Genomic DNA, 18,452 nt, shown 5'->3' on the forward strand with positions numbered 1-18,452 from the left:
GTAAGATGTTCCCACGATTCACCGAGGAGCGACATGCGTGACGCAAAGAAGAGTGATCTGGGGTGGTCTGGACCACAGTCGTACAGCGTCATATCTTCAAATCCTCTAATGGCGACATTCTGAGCCTATCACGAGAAGCCGCGGCAGCTTTTGGGCCAATCACAGCAGGCAAGATGGCGAATTGCCGGACAATACGGCCAAATTACACGACGTCTATAGAAAAGTTATAGCACCCCTGACTTGGCGTTTGCATGTTTGCGAAGCAGTGTTCGTGTCGTTGTTCCCATAGAGTTTCCTACAAAATTACTAGAGGGAACTCTGGCGCTGCAGTCGTTGTCCTACCATGGGAATGATGGGAAGTACATGGATTTGTCTGATCTTCGTGCTTGTGGATTCAGACGTTCTTGTGGCTTTGTATATTACGCTATATAAATCTTATTGTCGTATATTTCAGCGCAATCTATATTCTTCGAAGTGTAGAAGACGCCAGGGAACGCGTACAATTGCTATTAATTGCAATGATTGAGCTTGTTTATGTGCCCAAATCGAAACGCACCAAGCGTCTCAAAGCACTGGCATGCCCGCGATAAATTCATAAGTGCGTTTCATTCGCTTGTCGATACATGCATCCGTGGCTTAATGGTTTCAATATCAGGCTTCTGTACTAGAGTCCCTGTGTTCGAATCCTGCAGTCGGGCAATTTTAATGATGTTTATTTAATTATTTATTACGCAATAAACTGTTGAAAATGACGAGTTTACTAAGTCACAAAGCCGTTTGAAGCCAAAAAGGACGAAGTTTAGGCAAATCCATGTACTTCCCATAATTCCCATGCTGGGACAACCGCTCCCATTGTAGCTCACGTAGACACTAGCGCCAGAGTTCCCTCTAGTAATTTTGTAGGAAACTCTATGGTTGTTCCGGCGTAACGTGCGTGTGATATCTTACCGCCTGTCCGCCGGCGGCGGCCGCAGTTGGCGATGGGCATGACGTGGATGTCGTTCGCCCTGCTGTTCACACTGTTCCTGTCGAGCGTGGTGCAGCGCGGCTCCATGCGAGGAGTGGGCGCCTACTTGCACCCGGACTGGCCCAAGCTCGTAGACATCGTGGTACGTGTGCACAGCCGCCGCGAAATATGCCGTGGTGCTTCGGCATGCGCTTTAACTATACGGTGGTGATCGCTTTTTTTCTTTAATTTTACAGAATTTTTGAAAAAAAAGAAAGCCCGTATCAGCTACATAGCGTAATTCTAGTCCTTCAGTTTCAGTTTATTATTCTTTAAATACAATGAACGGGTAAAAGACAATATGCAGACGAGGGTTCTAAAGTCAAAGACTTCAACGGGACCCTAGAGCTAGATTATTCAAATAGGCGGACATTGCTTGTACGCGTATATACAGGGGGATCATCTTTAGGTTCTACATCATTTTTAGCGATCGACCTGTATATACCGCTAGGTGCTAAGAAAAAATTACTTGGACACTATTAGGGATCAAACGGTCCACGACGAGACAAGGAGAGCGCACCATGCCGGCGGGCACTCATGGATTAAATATACCAAGTGGAGGTGCGCATGCGCGAGAAAACCTATGCGCGCCGCTGGGAGGCCCGTATTCGCAAAACTTGTCTTGTACGTAAGTGCCGTGCGCGACTGGCAGTCACCACGACCATTGCGTCGTTATCAAACCAATAGCTATCGCGAGCGGCGGGTGTCTGAACGACAACCAATCACCAATTTCCGTTACAACCAGGCCAAGCAATACAGGCCAAGCAAATCAGTGATAATGTACAAAGCGCTAATACGAGCCCAAAGTTCACGTGGCAAGCGACTTTGTCCAAGTAGGTATAGCCTCTCTGTCGCGATTAAATTGTGCGCTAACGCTTCCCTCTGTAGTAAACTCGGAAGCTCGGTTTCTCACCCTATACTGAGCCTGTCTGTACACTGCAGAAGCTCATGCCGAAGAACACAAACGTTGTCGTTGCCACCACCTACAAGCGTCACTTAATTGGCAGTGAACTTGGGCAGTACGGACGCAGGCCTCAGGTAGTGTAACGGTGACGCTGCGCTAAGACATCTGTCGTCCTTCCAAGTGGCAAAGTGACTCTGACATTGCTGGAAGGGCCATATGAATGCCCGCATACAGTGGTAGCGCTGATCGCAATAGAGAGATTTAGAATAGGGGCCCCAATAGTTTGGGGCCCCAAAGAGCTTTGCGGGTGTTAGCGCTGGGGCACGCAGGAGTGAAGAGTTTTATAATAGGGCTTTGCGTTTGCGGATAGCGTCGTGCGCTGACAGCGCCACTACGGCGTCAAAGAAAAGCTATTAGAAATAATTAAATAAGATATACCATTTTATGATAGGAATAGTAATTTTGACTTGCGTGTATTCGCGTTAAATTACAATTTAGAGGTTATTGTGTAAGCAGCAAACAATTAGTTGCGCTTAGTTCTGAGCAAACCAACTTTACGTGCCTTCACCAGCCAAGCTTAGCCGTGTTAGGCCTACGAGGCATAAAATCCGCAATCGAATTCGGAATTAGCGCCGTCTAATGAATCAATCTTCATAACACACGCGAGTTGAGAGAAAGCGATAACCGCAGTCACTTCTCCTAGCTCGCTAACTTCACGCGTTACCACGAATCGAACCCAGTCTGGTGCTAGGCTAGAGCCGTCGCTTCGATGGGTGCCGCCATGTTTGCGGACGCAAAGCTTTTGGGGCCGCTATTTGGGCTCCCGCTAAATCGGTGAAATAGCGTCCCCAACGCAAAACCCAAACGCAGTTTGCGTCTCGCGCATGCGCAGTGGCTTCGACCTTGGGGCCCAAAACCTTTGGGGCCCCTATTCTAAAGCTCTCTAATAACTCTTGCAGACGGTGTTCTCCTTGTGTGATGTTGCTATTCTTTTTCATACATACATACATACATACATACATACATACATACATACATACATACATACATACATACATACATACATACATACATACATACATACATACATACATACATACATACATACATACATACATACATACATACATACATACATACATACATACATACATACATACATACGAGCTGATCATGTACGCGTTGGAGTCCCTTCTTCACGCGAAGGGAGACTTTAAGCCCCGGTCTTACCCTCGCTTAATGAATTTCTGATGACGTCTGAGAACTTTTGCTGCCGACTTGTTTTCCCTAAAACTGTATTTTACGCTTTCCCTCCGACAGAAATCGTGTCGACGTAGGAGAATTTCTGACAAACTCTGACTGAACACATCGCAAGGTCATTCGCCACCGTTACGGCGTATTACCGAGAGAACAGCCTCTCGGTATTGCGGCAATGATGCTATGAGTGACACCAGGGAAAACCGCCTGTTGTGTTGCCAGAAACAACAGGAACAAAAATAGGCGCGCATAAGAAACCGTATTCATTCGAATATATTCCTTAATCTTTCTTTTTCGCGAAAGTCTTACCCGAAATGAGCTATCGACCTATATTCGTGACCAGACTCTAGGTCTACGTATGTTCGTCAACAAAGCTGGCATAAGTACCGAGCTAGCGGAGTTCCTCCGTCATCATCATCATCATCATCATCGTGGTTACGCCCACTGCAGGGCAAAGGCCTCTCCCATACTTCTCCAACTACCCCGGTCGTGTACTAATTGTGGCCATGTTGTCCCTGCAAACTTCTTAAGCTCATCTGCCCACCTAACTTTCTGCCGCCCCGTGCTACGCTTCCCTTCCCTTGGAATCCAGTCCGTAACCCTTAATGACCATCGGTTATCTTCCCTCCTCATTACATGTCCTGCCCATGCCCCCTTTTCTTTTTCTTGATTTCAACTAAGATATCATTGACTCGCGTTTGTTCCCTCACCCAATCTGCTCTTTTCTTATCCCTTAATGTTACACCTGTCATTCTTCTTTCCATAGCTCGTTGCGTCGTCCTCAACTTAAGTAGAACCCTTTTCGTAAGCCTCCAGGTTTCTGCCCCGTACGTGAGTACAGGTACTTTTCTCTTGAGGGATAATGGCGACCTGCTGTTTATGATGTGAGAATGCCTGCCAAACGTACTCCAGCCCATTCTTATTCTTCTGGTTATTTCAGACTCATGATCCGGATCCGTGGTCACTACCTGTCCTAAGTAGATGTATTCCTTTACCACTTCCAGTGCCTCGCTACCTATCGTAAACTGCTGTTCTCTTCCGAGACTGTTAAACATTACTTTAGTTCTCTGATTAATTTACAGACCCACCCTTCAGCTTTGCCTCTCCAGGTCAGTGAGCATGCATTGCAATTGGTCTCCTGAGTTACTAAGCAAGCGAATCTCAAGTTGCTAAGGTATTCTCCATTAACTTTTATCCCCAATTCTTCCCACTCCAGGTCTCTGAATACCTCCTGTAAACACGCATTGGAGAGATCGTATCTCCTTGTCTGACGCCTTTCTTTATTGGGATTTTGTTGCTTTCTTTATGGAGGACTGCGGTGGCTGTGGAACCGCTATAGATACCTTTCAGTATATTTGTATACGGCTCGTCTATACCCTGATTCCGTAGTGCCTCCATGACTGCAAGCTGAGGTTTCGACCGAATCAAATGCTTTTTCGTAATCAATGAAATCTATATATAAGCGTTGGTTATATTCAGCACATTTCTCTATCACCTGATTTATAGTGTGAATATGGTCTATTGTTGAGTAGCCTTTACGGAATCCTGCCTGGTACTTTGGTTGACAGATGTCTAAGGTGTTCCTGATTCTATTTGCGATTATCTTAGTAAATACCTTGTAGGCAACGGACAGTGAGCTGATCGGTCTATAATTTTTCAAGTCTTTGGCGTCCCCTTTCTTATGGATTAGGATTATGTTAGCGTTCTTCCAAGATTCCGGCACGCTCGAGGTCATGAGGCATTGTGTATATAGGGTGGCCACTCATTCTAGAACAATGTTCCCACCATCCTTCAACAAATCTGCTGTTACTTGATCCTCCCCAGCTGCCTTCCCCCTTTGCATAGCTCCCAAGGCGTTCTTTACTCCTTCCGGCGTTACTTGTGGGATTTAAAATTCCTCTGGACTATTCTCTCTCACATTATCGTCGTGGGTGCTACTGGTACTGTATAAATCTCTATAGAACTCCTCAGCCACTTGAACTATCTCATACATATTAGTAACGATATTGCCGGCTTTGTCTCTTAACGCATACATCTGATTTTTGCCAATTCCTAGTTTCTTCTTCACTGCTTTTAGGCTTCCTCCGTTCCTGAGAGCATGTTCAATTCTATCCATATTATAGTTCCTTATATCAGCTGTCTTACGCTTGTTGATTAACTTAGAAAGTTCTGCCAGTTCTGTTCTAGCTTTAGGGTTAGAGGCTTTCATACATTGGCGTTTCTTGACCAGATCTTTCGTCTCCTGCGATAGCTTACTGGTATCGTGTCTAACGGAGTTACCACCGACTTCTATTGCACACTCCTTAATGATGCCCATAAGATTGTCGTTCATTGCTTCAACACTAAGATCCCCTTCCTCGGTTAAAGCCGAATACCTGTTCTGCAGCTTGATCCGGAATTCCTCTAGTTTCCCTCTTACGGCTAACTCATTGATTAGCTTCTTATGTACCAGTTTCTTCCGTTCCCTCCTCAAGTCTAGGCTAATTCGAGTTCTTATCATCCTATGGTCACTGCAGAGCACCTTGCCGAGCACGTCCACATCTTGTATGATGCCAGGGTTAGCGCAGAGTATGAAGTCTATTTCATTTCTAGTCTCGCCATTTGGGCTTCTCCACGTCCCCTTTCGGCTAACCCGCTTGCGGAAGAAGGTATTAATTATCCGCATATTAGTCTGTTCTGCAAATTCTACTAATAACTTTCCCCTGCTATTCCTAGAGCCTATGCCATATTCCCCCACTGACTTGTCTCCACCCTGCTTCTTGCCTACCTTGGCATTGAAGTCGCCCATCATTTTGTTTTGACTTTATCCATCGCCGATTCCACGTCTTCATAAAAGCTTTCGACTTCCTGGTCATCATGACTGGATGTAGGGTAGACCTGTACTACCTTCAATTTGTACCTTTTATTGAGTTTCACAACAAGACCTGCCACCCTCTCGTTAATGCTATATAATTCCTGTATGTTACCAGCTATATCCTTATTAATCAGGAGTCCTACTCCTAGTTCTCGTCTCTCCGCTAAGCCCCGGTAGCACAGTACGTGGCCGCTTTTTAGCACTGTATATGCTTCTTTTGTCCTCCTAACCTCACTAAGCCCTATTATATCCCATTTACTACCCTCTAATTCCTCTAATAACACTGCTAGACTCGCCTCACCAGATAACGTTCTAACGTTAAAAGTTTCCAGGTTCAAATTCCAATGGCGGCCAATGGCGGCCACCATTCCTCCGTCACTCCCGCCGTAAAGCCAGTCATCGGATTATTCAGACTGGCTTCTAGAAACGCCGCATATCCAACGCACTTGATGGCACCGGCGGACGACGTCGTTTGGAGTGCAGAGGACGCCTGCGAAGCAGTCGATGAGGACAACTTCCCTGATATTTTCGACGTGGATTCAGCTTGTAGCGTCGACAACCGAGATTTAGTAGCCGTGATTACGGTAAATAAGAGCATGTCGTGTTCAGAATTTATTTTTGTTTTTTCTTACAAGATATGGGTCGACCTATATTTGAATTATATTTCATATCTCAGCGAGTTCAGTATATAGGGAGTTGACTTATCTTCGAGTGAATATGGTAGTTAACAATCGCATTTCGTGCACTCCTGTCCCACAAGGTGGCGAACATAGGGGGCGCGGTGGCACTGGCGGAGACTGCGTCATTCGCGGCAGTGAAAACGCTCTGTCGTACTTTCCCTCGCAAACGCAGACGTGGCGGGCGGCTTCGCAGCAGCTTCTCTTCAGCTTGGGACTGTCTCTGGGCGTGCTCACCGGCCACGGCAGCTACAAGCCCTTCGAGTGGCCGCTCTCGCTGTGAGTACAGCAGACGGCACCCGGTTGGGGGCGTGGAATGGCGCGTGACTTTTACTGCCTCACTCTGCTGGTCACGCGCGCAGGAACATCGCGCAGCTGATCGGGGCCGACTTCTGCTTCAGCTTCTTCGCCGGCTGCATGGTGTTCGCGCTGCACGGACACGCCACCGTGCTGTACGGCCTGGAGATCGACGAGCTGGTCTCTTCGGGTGCGTTGCTCTGCGGAGGAAAAGCGATCCTTACGGTATATACGTGCCACGTATGGGACCGCTCCGCGCATGCTCCGCCCACCTAGCCATGTAGGTGTCGCCTAGCTACGGAGACGCGCCCCTTCTATAAACCTGTATATAATTTTTCATCCTTTGACTTCTGCAGCACATGTACTTTTTGATGCGTTCGCATTGAGAGCGTTGATATAATCTCGGCCGGGTGAGGTGTGTCTTCACCCCAAGAATCGGGAAATGACGACGAAGCCGGGCAGAGTGAGGATGAAAAATAAGTAGAAAGGATTGTATTCACTTCATTGGTACATGGATGTGACTCTCATCCGTGTCTCGAGCGGTCCTTAACGCGGGGGCCAGCATGGCCTTAAATAACCCCTCACGGTCCGGCGGTCGTCGCCGTCTTCTCCCGGAGCCTGTGGAAGTAGTAGGGCTTTCGCCGTCCATCCTTTGTGTCAACTTGTGGAGAGAGGGAGGGGCGCCTTCTTGGCCTTTAACTTCGTCTCCCCATTTTGTGTCAGCTTGTGAAGAGCGGGGGGGGGGGGGGGGGGTGCTTCTTGCCCTTTGGTTTGTTTTGCTTGTCTACCCTTCCGTGTCAGCTCGTGTGAAAAAGGGTGACACCGTTTCGGAGAAGAGGGCAATTATGTTGACATGGGGGATGCCCGTTTGAATGCTTCTCACACTTGACAGGTCGATCATCACAGTGTCAAAGTGGGGAAAAAAGTGCGTGTGTTGAAGTGTGAGAAGCCGGTCACGTGGTATACAGGTAGATACAGAGGGGATAGGAGAGCTTATAAGAGTGAGTGAGTGAGTGAGTGAGTGAGTGAGTGAGTGAGTGAGTGAGTGAGTGAGTGAGTGAGTGAGTGAGTGAGTGAGTGAGTGAGTGAGTGAGTGAGAGTGTGTGTGTGTGTGTGTGTGTGTGTGTGTGTGTGTGTGTGTGTGTGTGTGTGTGTGTGTGTGTGTGTGTGTGTGTGTGTGTGTGTGTGTGTGTGTGTGTGTGTGTGTGTGTGTGTGTATGTATGTAGCCGCATTACCACATTGCAAAGCGTCGTTCACTAGCTCACTCGACATACATCCTGCCTCTTCGAAGAGCGAAGTGCCACGTACGGTAGCCTGAGCATGCTTAGAGGCTTAATGTATCTATCGCACTTTCCATCGCGCAGCCTTCTGTTGACCTTGCTCTCGGTGGTACCCTGGTATACTCTTGCTTCTCTCGTAAATCTTTGTTAAGTAGACGTTTTGTTTAATTTTAATACCTGACTTTTATTCTAGAGATGGGAGGAAAGTTACCTAGAATGCTATAGTCATTGTTGGGAAAACAAGGGGAAGTTGGGAGATGGAAATTCAAGACTATGAGCAAAACGAGAACAAGGTTAAACCAGAAGCCAACGTTTCGACAAGTGGACTTGTCTTCTTCAAGTCCACTTGTCGAAACGTTGGCTCCTGCTTTCACCTTGTTCTCGTTTTGCTTGTAGTCATTGTTGTATAGAAGCTTATTTCAGTGCATAGCGTTCCAAAATTCTTTGGTTGTAATCGCAATTGAGGAATGCTTCAAGAAAAAGAAAATTGAGGAACAGAAGCATTGCACTGAAAGAAGTTGTCTTAATATTCGAAAATTATTCGGATAATATTCTATTCGTATTCGATTCGCTATCATAACTATTCGATTCGTATTCTATTACGTTTCAAGATTACTATTTGCACACCACTAAAGAGTAGCCTTCCTGTCTTAGCATCTCACGCAACTCACGATATGAACATGTCGTAGATCCTTTATTTCGAGAGGGTGAGTCGCCGTATATCTGTGCATAGCGTTATTTTCAAAGAAGTATAGCAGAAGATCTGTGGTGTGAACCATACCTTCACAGATAGTAATCAAGTGGACGGCTACACCAGTGACAACACCGCACTTGTCTTTGATGCGTGCGGGGCCGGTTCTCCGGCAGGTGGCGTTCTTGGAGATGAGAACCTTCATAAATCTTCATGCATACCGTGGCGAATATTCGCAACAGGATGTGTCTGCAGCAGCAAAAATCTGCAGAAAAACTCGACACAACCTAATGCAATGCGAAGGTATCCATCCATTCCACGAGACCCGTGGGTAACGTCTAACTGCCAGAAGCGCTGGGATTCAAAGCGGATGGGAAACATTTACCGGTCAGCAGCCGAGATAAGCTACAGAAGTTTGTAGTATTGGTGAAAAAAAAAAAAAAAAAAATCGGGGAAGAGATTGCTAGGACCGAATCCGTTACAGGCATAAGTAACTATACAAGGCAGATATAGAGGTTTTAAGGAATACAGAGATGATGAATCATATTTATTTCCTTTGAAAAGGAGGAGAAAGGTACTAAAAGCTCGAACAGCTTGACGAGGTCCCGACTCCTTACAAGTCCGCAGAACAGTAAGACGACGGCGAGTGGCGCATAAGAATTGCAGAGTGGACAATCCTTATAGTGTGAAAATACAGACAAAGTAACCAAAACGCCAAACGATCCCACACGCAAAACTTGCAATACAATCAATCAACAACGGGAACAGCAACGGTTAACAAGAACAGAGGAAAAAAGGGAGGGATTGACAAAACGTGGACTGATAAGCATGTATCGCATATTCGATTAGCCCGAGCAGGCTAAGTGACCATTTGTCACCGCCCAGTTTCAAAGATACCAATAAATCAATTCCACCATCATCTCCACGTTTATGTGAGCCGCATACCATCTTTGCGTGGTTCAAGCCGACGGCTTGAACGCAGACGGTGCACAGCAGACGGTACGTCTGCTGTGCACCGTCTGCTTGCCTTAGTTTTCAAGCCACCCAGTCTGACCTGAAGCTTTCGCTCCTCCTGGCGCCGCAGGGTACCACTACGCCTTTGTCACGTACCCGGAAAGCGTCAAGCACTTCCGCCACCCGGAGCTGTGGTGCATCGCCTTCTACCTTCTCATCTGCGTGCTATCCTTCGACGGCGTGGTAAGGTCACGCGATCGCTGGTCCAATATAACAGCATGTGGAAGGCTTCGGTGGCCATTTATTTGCCTTTGGATTCGTCGACGTACGCTCTCATAGTTCGCCCTGCTAGCGCGTTTTTGTTTTCTCGAAATCCTTTGCGGTGATTTGCGTCCGTGTGTTGTATCCTGCCACTGAAGATGATCGAAGACAACCACGATATATATATATATATATAATAGCGAATCGAATACAGTAGGACCTGGTTATATTGAACAGGCTTATGCGCGAAATATAGTTTCATATATCAGGTAACTTGACGTACCCAGACTCGTTCATTATCAGTTAAAGAAAAAAAAACTTTCATGTCGTAATCTCTAGCGGAGAAAAGACGCACTAAAAAAAAATATTGAGGACGTTTGCGCGTAGTAGACACAAATTTTTTTGTCGCTGACTTCAATTGTTTCTCAGCGTCACTGCGAATGGCTTTCTCGATGCGCGGATTGTGTGGACCTGCACCAGTCTGCTATACGTCCCTTTATACAAGGCTTGGTGCTGGCCGTGGACGCTTTAAGTTCAATAGAGCTAATGTTCAGTTCGTTATGAGGGCATTATTTCACATGAGTATCGGTCAAAAAAATTAGGGTGTTGACTTTAGGGTGAATTTAGGGTGTGACGTCGTTGACTTAACGCGATCAAACAAAGCAGTAACAAAAGTTTCGATAATCTTTATCTTGGCTGTCATAGCGAACATAAAAGGAAAAGTTACGCGGCAGAGCGCGCTATATGTAACCCAGAGAGCCAAGCCTTTCTGGCTAAAGAGCGATTTTCGCGCTCTTATTCGACATTCGCTATTTTTTTTTAAATATATCTACTTCATGGACGGCGCACCTGTCTTTTTCGTCTGTTTAACTGTAAATCTGCTTCGGTGCAAGATCAATTATTCGATATAATAGTGGCGCAATCGTGACCGTTCCAATTAGCGGAAAAGTAGTTTTCTTTTTTTCTTTTTCACTTTGCGATTGCCACAGATGACACCGGCCTTTAACTTGGTCTCGACCGAACCAGTGCGGCAACTATTTTTGGACAATGGTGACGGGTCGCGCCTTAAAATACTCCATCTTTAGTGAACAGTCACTAAGTGATAATCATGATGATCTATTCCCGGAATTTTGTCATTTTAAATAAATAAATAAATAATCAACTTGGACGTCTTTCTTATTATTTTTGAAACTTTAGATTTCACCTAACTCCTGCGTTGGCGAGTCAACGGTGGAAATGTCAAAAGAACCGGCCGATTTCTTAACGAGGCTGCTTTTTTTGCACACTAAAATTCCGCGATGCAGTCGCATTTGATCACCATCTTGTCAACTCTTATTGGCCCACAGGGCTGCTACGGCCTATCTGATTTTCTCAAAACGCCAGTATATCAGAATTTTTTTCACTGCTGAGAGTCGCACACCGGTATCAGGCGTAAATAAAAAGCAGCTTCGACGCACAGATAAGCTCTTTCGTATCTCTCTTGAAGCTGCGGCAAGTGAAGGTCCATATAATCTCGTCGAGATAAAATGCGGGCGAGACACGTCACTTAGCCCTAGCCACTTGAGGAATTTTACACGGGCGATTCGCTGGTTATTTACGTCACTGAAAAAAAAAAGGAAGCTGCGAAGACTCTGCAAAAGCGAAGTTGTCGTTAAGGTAACTAAAACCCGCCGTGGTTGCTCAGTGGCTATGGTGTTATGCTACTGAGCATGCATGAGGTCGCGGGATCGAATCCCGGCCACGGCGGCCGCATTTCGATGGGGGCGAAATGCGAAAACACCCGTGTACTTAGATTTAGGTGCACGTTAAAGAACCCCAGGTGGTCGAAATTTCCGGAGTCCCCCACTACGGCGTGCCTGATAATCAGAAAGTGGTTTTGGCACGTAAAACCCCATAATTTAATTTAAGGTAACTAAACATTTGCTAAGTTTGTCGACTTTCGCGCTAAGTTACTGACGCTATATATAGTCTCGAACCTATCCACAGCTAGATGCTACCTAGGCCCACAGCACGGCATTTCTAAGCTGCATTAGATAAATGCATGTCCGCGTGCGTTCGTATGTAGGAATCCCGAGACTGTTAGGCTTAACAGCTGCTAAGCCTATTGCTTCGCCCGACGCGATGGCTCGTCCCTGATGCGTGCCGCGTCGTTCCTCCACCAGGCGGCGTTCCTGGAGGTCGGAGTGTCGACCTTCATGGACATCTACCCGGGGCTCAGGCCACACCGACTGCGGTGCACCCTGGTCACATGCATCGTCATGTTTATTCTGTCCCTACCCGCGGCCACGGGCGTAAGTTGAACGACGGGGCCGTGCATGCCGATTCGTGCAGTCTGCGCATTGATCAGTGCGCGGGTGTAGTGTACTTACAACCATACTGCATATAACAATATATATATATATATATATATATATATATATATATATATATATATATATATATATATATATATATATATATATATATATATATATCGCTTATAACGATAAGCCACATTAGCGACGTCATCGTCAGCTTATTATGGTCCCCTCAGTCAGGAATGGTGGGAAAGCTGCTGAATATGGATGCCTGAAATATGCATGCCTGAAATATGCATGCACTGGAAATCGCAGTACGTACTTTGGGACAGACCGCGTATCATTCTTCCGGAACGACTCTCTCGCTTCGGGAAACGAGCGGCTGTAAACAGTGCCGGGTGGCAAGTCAAAAGACCACGTTATAAAGTGGGGTGAACTTGCGCCTATATGCTAGCGAACTGGATACTTCTATAGTGAAATCCCCAGGCACACGCGCACGCTATACGTGCTTATAGATAAACATGCGTCAGAGGTTCCTAATTTTATTAATGCGAGAGCAGTAAATGGCTCATGAGGCGGAAAATCCAGCGTTCACCGGCGTAGACTACGCCACGAAGCAGAAAGGCTGCCAACCCTCGACCTTTGGTGAGAGTCCAACTCAAGACCTTGGTGTTAGTAAAGATGAAGGTTCTTAATGCAATGTTAATTAAGATATGTTTAATTAAGGCGTTCGAACCCACCAGCTTTGGTGGGAGTCGAATCCTCGGCCATTGGTGGGAGTCGAACCCACAACATCTTGTGTTAATTAAGGCACAGTTAATTAAAGCACAGTTTATTAAGATTGAGTTAATTAAGGCACTAGAACTCACCACCTTTGGTGGGAGTGGAAGCCACTACCTTGCGTTCTGGCATAATGTCTAAGCCTCGCGCGGTGGTGGAAATACTAAGTGCTCCTTGAAATTTTCCAAAGCGCTGCAGATTCCGGTGAGGTGAAATTCGAAGGTGGTAGGACCATGCTTTCTTTTTTTATGGACGAGAACTCGCTAGAATGCGCACAGAGTAATTTAAATACAGATTTATTGCACAGCCAACACGTCACGTTCATTCGTAAAGAGAATTGAATTACCGCCTCAAAGCGCGTGCACAAGGTAATTGCTGGCTGCAGGCATTACGAGGAAGAAAAACTGTTCTTCGCCACTGCTGACGGTAACGGGCGACACATCGACCATATACCGTCAAACACGGTAGTGTCTCCAGCAACGCGGTCGCGTGAAGTGTGCAGCAATATTCAGAGCTTTAACCGTGAAATGGTGTCCCACTCAGTGCGCCGGGCTTCGTTTTACCCATAGCTTAACGTCTGCGCTTTTTTGCCCTGGCCACCATCGCGTACGCGAATGTGCGCACTGTGACCGGACATGCACTGCACGATGAAAGCAGTGTTGATTTTCTATGGAACTAACTAGAAAATAATTTATTCAGAAAACAAGTTGCACGTTCGGAAAATAGTGTAAAATGCATCTGGATTCTTAGATCAAGGCTAATTGGGACCCCCAACACAAACTATAATATATATTTAATGGAGGCATGTCGACGCCCAAAAGCCTCCGCAATAGAACACTCACTGGGGGCACCTAGATAAGCGCATTCTTCTTGAGAGAAAAGAAACAAAAAAGCGACCGCTTCACCTGAAGGCGAAGCATTGAGAGCGACATAAATGTTTAACGTATAGTGCTCGAGCTCCTCAGACAGTGTTCGGACAATTCGCGGAGGCGACACGGCGTAGTGCACGAGACAAACTGCTCCAGCGCAGCGCAAACAGCGCCCCGAACGATACCAGGCGTCTCACGACGCTAGCGTAATGAGGAACGCCGGCAACGGCGCTACAGACGTCGCACCTCGAAGGTGCCCAAGAGCACATCAAGGAGGTTTTGACGAGACCGACGGGCAAATGTCGGCGCTTGTCAGCGCCCAATAAAAGAACTAGACATATACCTTGACGGTTATGAAATCGAGGGTTCGACGGAAGCCCGTCTGGTCGGGATGAAGCATTGAAGAAATAAAACGAAGGACACCGACCAACAGAAGTGCTAAAAAATGAATGAATCTAAAAGACGTTCCGGCTTCGCTACGGAAGCCTTGTTCACAACAAGGCTTCCGTAGCGAAGCCGGAACGTCTTTTAGATTCATTCATTTTTTAGCACTTCTGTTGGTCGGTGTCCTTCGTTTTATTTCTTCAACCTTGACGTTTACTGTACGTTCCATTCGGACCAGTTTATGCACCGCGGTGTTGTGTGCCCCCAGTTGTGCGGCAGGAACTCGAATGTGCGTGCGCACAAAGCTCGTGCCAGCAGCGGAAGCCAGAACGCTGACCAAGCTCCGGCAGAGGAGCAGAGCGTGACGGCGCTTCCTCTTGGCTTCGTAGTTATTGGTAGTTATTGGTACTTATTATGGGGGGGGGGGCTCTTTTAATTCTATAAGATCGGGCCGCGCATGCGCCGTCAATACCGTGACAGCACGGCGGCGGCGACGGCGCGAAGGCGCCTTCAGTGTCCGTGTATTGCTACCGGAATGAAATAAAGTTCTGCGAAACTTTTTGTCGACTTCCAAGTTTAAACCATTTCAGTCGTGAATTATGATGGACCGCCAATAAATTTTGCCAAGGTTATGTTAGTTTATACCGAGATGCTGCAAACTGCAATGAAAGCAAGTCACGGTGGTCGAATGATCCGTTGCGCGTTTTCTAGTGCGTCCTTGCAATCTCAGAATAGTTCTCTTTTATATATATATATATATATATATATATATATAGTCAGCAATATCGCATTTTCTTTTTCCGTAAGAAGAGCTCAACTATCTGCGTAAGCTAGGCGCATGTATAAGTTATTTATTGGCTGCAGACATCACAAGAAAGCAAAAATTATTCCTTCAAAATTGTTGACACAACGCGGAACGCGGAGCTTGCCGTGAAACTTGGTGGTGCTTTACGCGTAAAGCGATCACATGTAGGAATGCTCCGAACACTGAAGTGAAATTAAGCCTAATTTGGTAAAAAAGGAGAGAGATGAAAGGAAAGACAGGGAAGTTAACCAGAGGATATCTCCGATTGGCTACCCTGAACTAGGAAAGAGCGTACTGAAAATATAGAGGAACGAAGTACAGAAGTCGCGGAGGGGCAACAAAAGACAGTGTGGGCACTGTCACACAGGCTCTCAAGGTGCCATGCGCTCGCACATAGTGTCAGATACACAAACAACGTCACACAGTGAGTAAGCAGAGAGTTCAGTTTGTTGCTGATGAACAGGGCATGACATAAACAAGTTGAGCACACAAGAAATGTGTACAGCGTGACTGAAATAAATATAGGCTGTGCGGAAATCCTTGAGGAGGAAGTACCCCGCGTAGCTCTTTTCTGGCTTTCAGGATGGACGACAGTCTTGCACTCTGCCTGCCAAACTTGGCGCTCTATGCTAAAGCCCGCTCTTAGACACAGTTCGGCATCGTCGTAAAAATAAAATGTCCAAAGGAGAGCGCTATAGCGAAGCAACATAAAGGTTCTGCTGCAATCGCCACAACGATAGCACATGGGGTTGCGCATTTGCAATTCATTTAAAAGCGAACTTTCACTTGAGCGAACAGTTTCCGTAGCCGCTCAAATTCAAGTTGTCAATTAAGGAAAGTAGTTTTTTTTTTATGGGGGAGGAAGTGACGCATTGGCGCCTGTGTCAGTCGTAGCCATAGCCGTAGTCTCGCACGTTCCACATTAATTATCGTTTCGACTCCGACTGCAACGCTCACATGCTACGTGATCTGATCGAAACTGCCAACTGCCGCTTGGTCGCATTCGCCTGAATTTCGCCTACGCGAGGCGCTATTTACTTGCGCGATTGTGTCCCACCCGCGGTGTTGACCAGGAGTTAGACCATATAATTCGTATTTGCATAGACCCCGACGGCTCTTTTGGAGGAGTTCCTCAAGCACGTGACACAACACGTGACTTGAGCTGCGGGACGTTTTCCGACCGTGCAGCGTCTTTGAACTTCGCACCACTAAGGCGCTTGTAACCTTCCTGCTAGATACAGATCTCAATGTGATTGTGCAAATGACATTTTGTGATATCGCATTCGCGCGTTTCTTTTTCTTTCCATCTCACCTGGAGCAGCATGCCACGCCTGTCGCTATAGCTAACCTTTCAACATACGTATATAAATAGTATGTATCTATCTCTCTCTCTCTCGGCACCGCCGATTGCCACGTCACCGAGTCTGAACTTGTGCCCGCGATGCGCTGAGGACTGTTGACCGACTTTCGTGGTTCCCCAGGGAGGCCTGTACGTTCTCCACCTGATCGATTACGTCACCTACCTGGACCTGGTGCCGTGGATCGCGTTGGCCGAAGTCCTTCTGCTAGTCAACGGATACGGTAAGCCATTGGCAATTGCGTGACCGCTTTTAACCGCGCACCAAAGTGAATTGTGGCATTAGCGGGTGTCGCATCTAGTATACTTATATGTGACGATAATGAGCGCACAGGTGCAGACATATATGACAAGGAGGACAGAGCTTTTGTCGCAATTCGTGTTTATTTACTTTATTTATTTACTCGTTTATTTTTCACCGTGGGGCATCACATGAGAGGCGGGCTTATATGAACGGCATTCGAAAATACTATTTGTTTCACATATTGTCAATTCCTCATGGGATTATAACAGGAAGGGAAAGTACATATGGTAGTATTTGCGAACAAAGAATATAAATACATTACATAATCACGAGTGTGTTATTGCAAAGGGTTTGGCTTCACTAAACAAAAGAATTAAGTACTTCATCACAACTGCAATATTTGGGTATACAATATGCTATAACGAAGAAGGATCTGAGAAAAAGTTGACAAATATGTCGTAACAGGCGACTGGAAACGGACGAAGTCAACTGGCGGCGACGGGGCAACGTGATTGGGTAACTGCCGCAGATTCTTGCAGAAACGACCAATGGTTCTTCGCTTTTTTTACGACGGATACGTTTCTGTTGCCCTTTCGGACTTTCTCCGCTTGCTCAACAACGTACTTAATGCGTTTATTCGCTACTTTAGATACGATCATTGGTATTGCCCTCACGGTGTGCACGTGCTATCGCTCGGTCGAGTTTCAACCGCGTTGGTCTTGCGCAATCGGATTCGTCGCCTAACGTTATAATTAGCTGGGACGTAGTATACCTGCTGTCGCGCGAGCGCTTTAATTGCGGCGTCTTTGAGAGAGAAAAATTCTAGTGACTGTTGGAAGCGGAAATTCGATTTGAGGCTTGAATGTTGTTAAACATATTTTAAAATATTCGACAGTTTGAAAAAAAAATAAAAACGCGAAGTTTACGAATTCATTGTTCTGCATCAAGAACAGATATCGTGGATCTGTAAATGGCATCCATTAGATCATTCAAAGTGGTCAAATTCTATGCATCATTTTACATCTTACGTGAATTTGCTACGTTGGTTACAAGAGTTCTGCAAAAGATGTATTTCCATATTACTAAATCTTATTTATATTCGTATGTAACATATCAATTTTGTCCGCTTTAGATGTACTATTAGATGCAATTCACAGAATTGTATTATCATTTTCGTTGTTGAGTTAATGAGTTGTAAATTTGATAGTTTCGTTTTCTGGAAATTTTTGATGTTTGCCAATGTTTAATAAAAAATCGGCGACCTAACTCATGAATTAGAAACCAACAGTCACTAGATTTTAAGTTTTTCTTTTAAATGCCACATACCCCGTCAAATTTGGTGCCATGGTTGCCGAGAAAAACGAATTCTCGCCAAGGGAACTGTTGTTGATCGTGCATACATCGTGTTACGCTGCTGCGCGTGCCGACAGCTTATTGCTGACGGCTGTCGGTCGATACGCTGTTCTGATTGTTCTTTTTTCTTTCATCTTGGACCCTGTAGTGGCGTTTCGGAGGATACATGCAAATCGAAACG

At 46.1% G+C, this 18,452-nt stretch overlaps 1 protein-coding gene across 1 annotated transcript in view; it reads left to right on the top strand.

The window, feature by feature from the left end:
• LOC142579850 (creatine transporter-like) overlaps window positions 1-18,452 on the top strand; it is a 54,741-nt gene that overhangs the window by 15,980 nt on the left and 20,309 nt on the right. Inside the window, exons 6-11 of the mRNA XM_075690467.1 lie at window positions 975-1,109; window positions 6,874-6,977; window positions 7,061-7,185; window positions 10,052-10,164; window positions 12,345-12,473; window positions 16,799-16,898. Of these exons, the coding sequence (XP_075546582.1) occupies window positions 975-1,109; window positions 6,874-6,977; window positions 7,061-7,185; window positions 10,052-10,164; window positions 12,345-12,473; window positions 16,799-16,898 (706 nt within the window). The remainder of the gene's footprint in view (window positions 1-974; window positions 1,110-6,873; window positions 6,978-7,060; window positions 7,186-10,051; window positions 10,165-12,344; window positions 12,474-16,798; window positions 16,899-18,452) is intronic.

Source organism: Dermacentor variabilis, chromosome 4, assembly GCF_050947875.1.
Source record: "Dermacentor variabilis isolate Ectoservices chromosome 4, ASM5094787v1, whole genome shotgun sequence".
Taxonomy (NCBI): Eukaryota; Metazoa; Arthropoda; class Arachnida; order Ixodida; family Ixodidae; genus Dermacentor; species Dermacentor variabilis.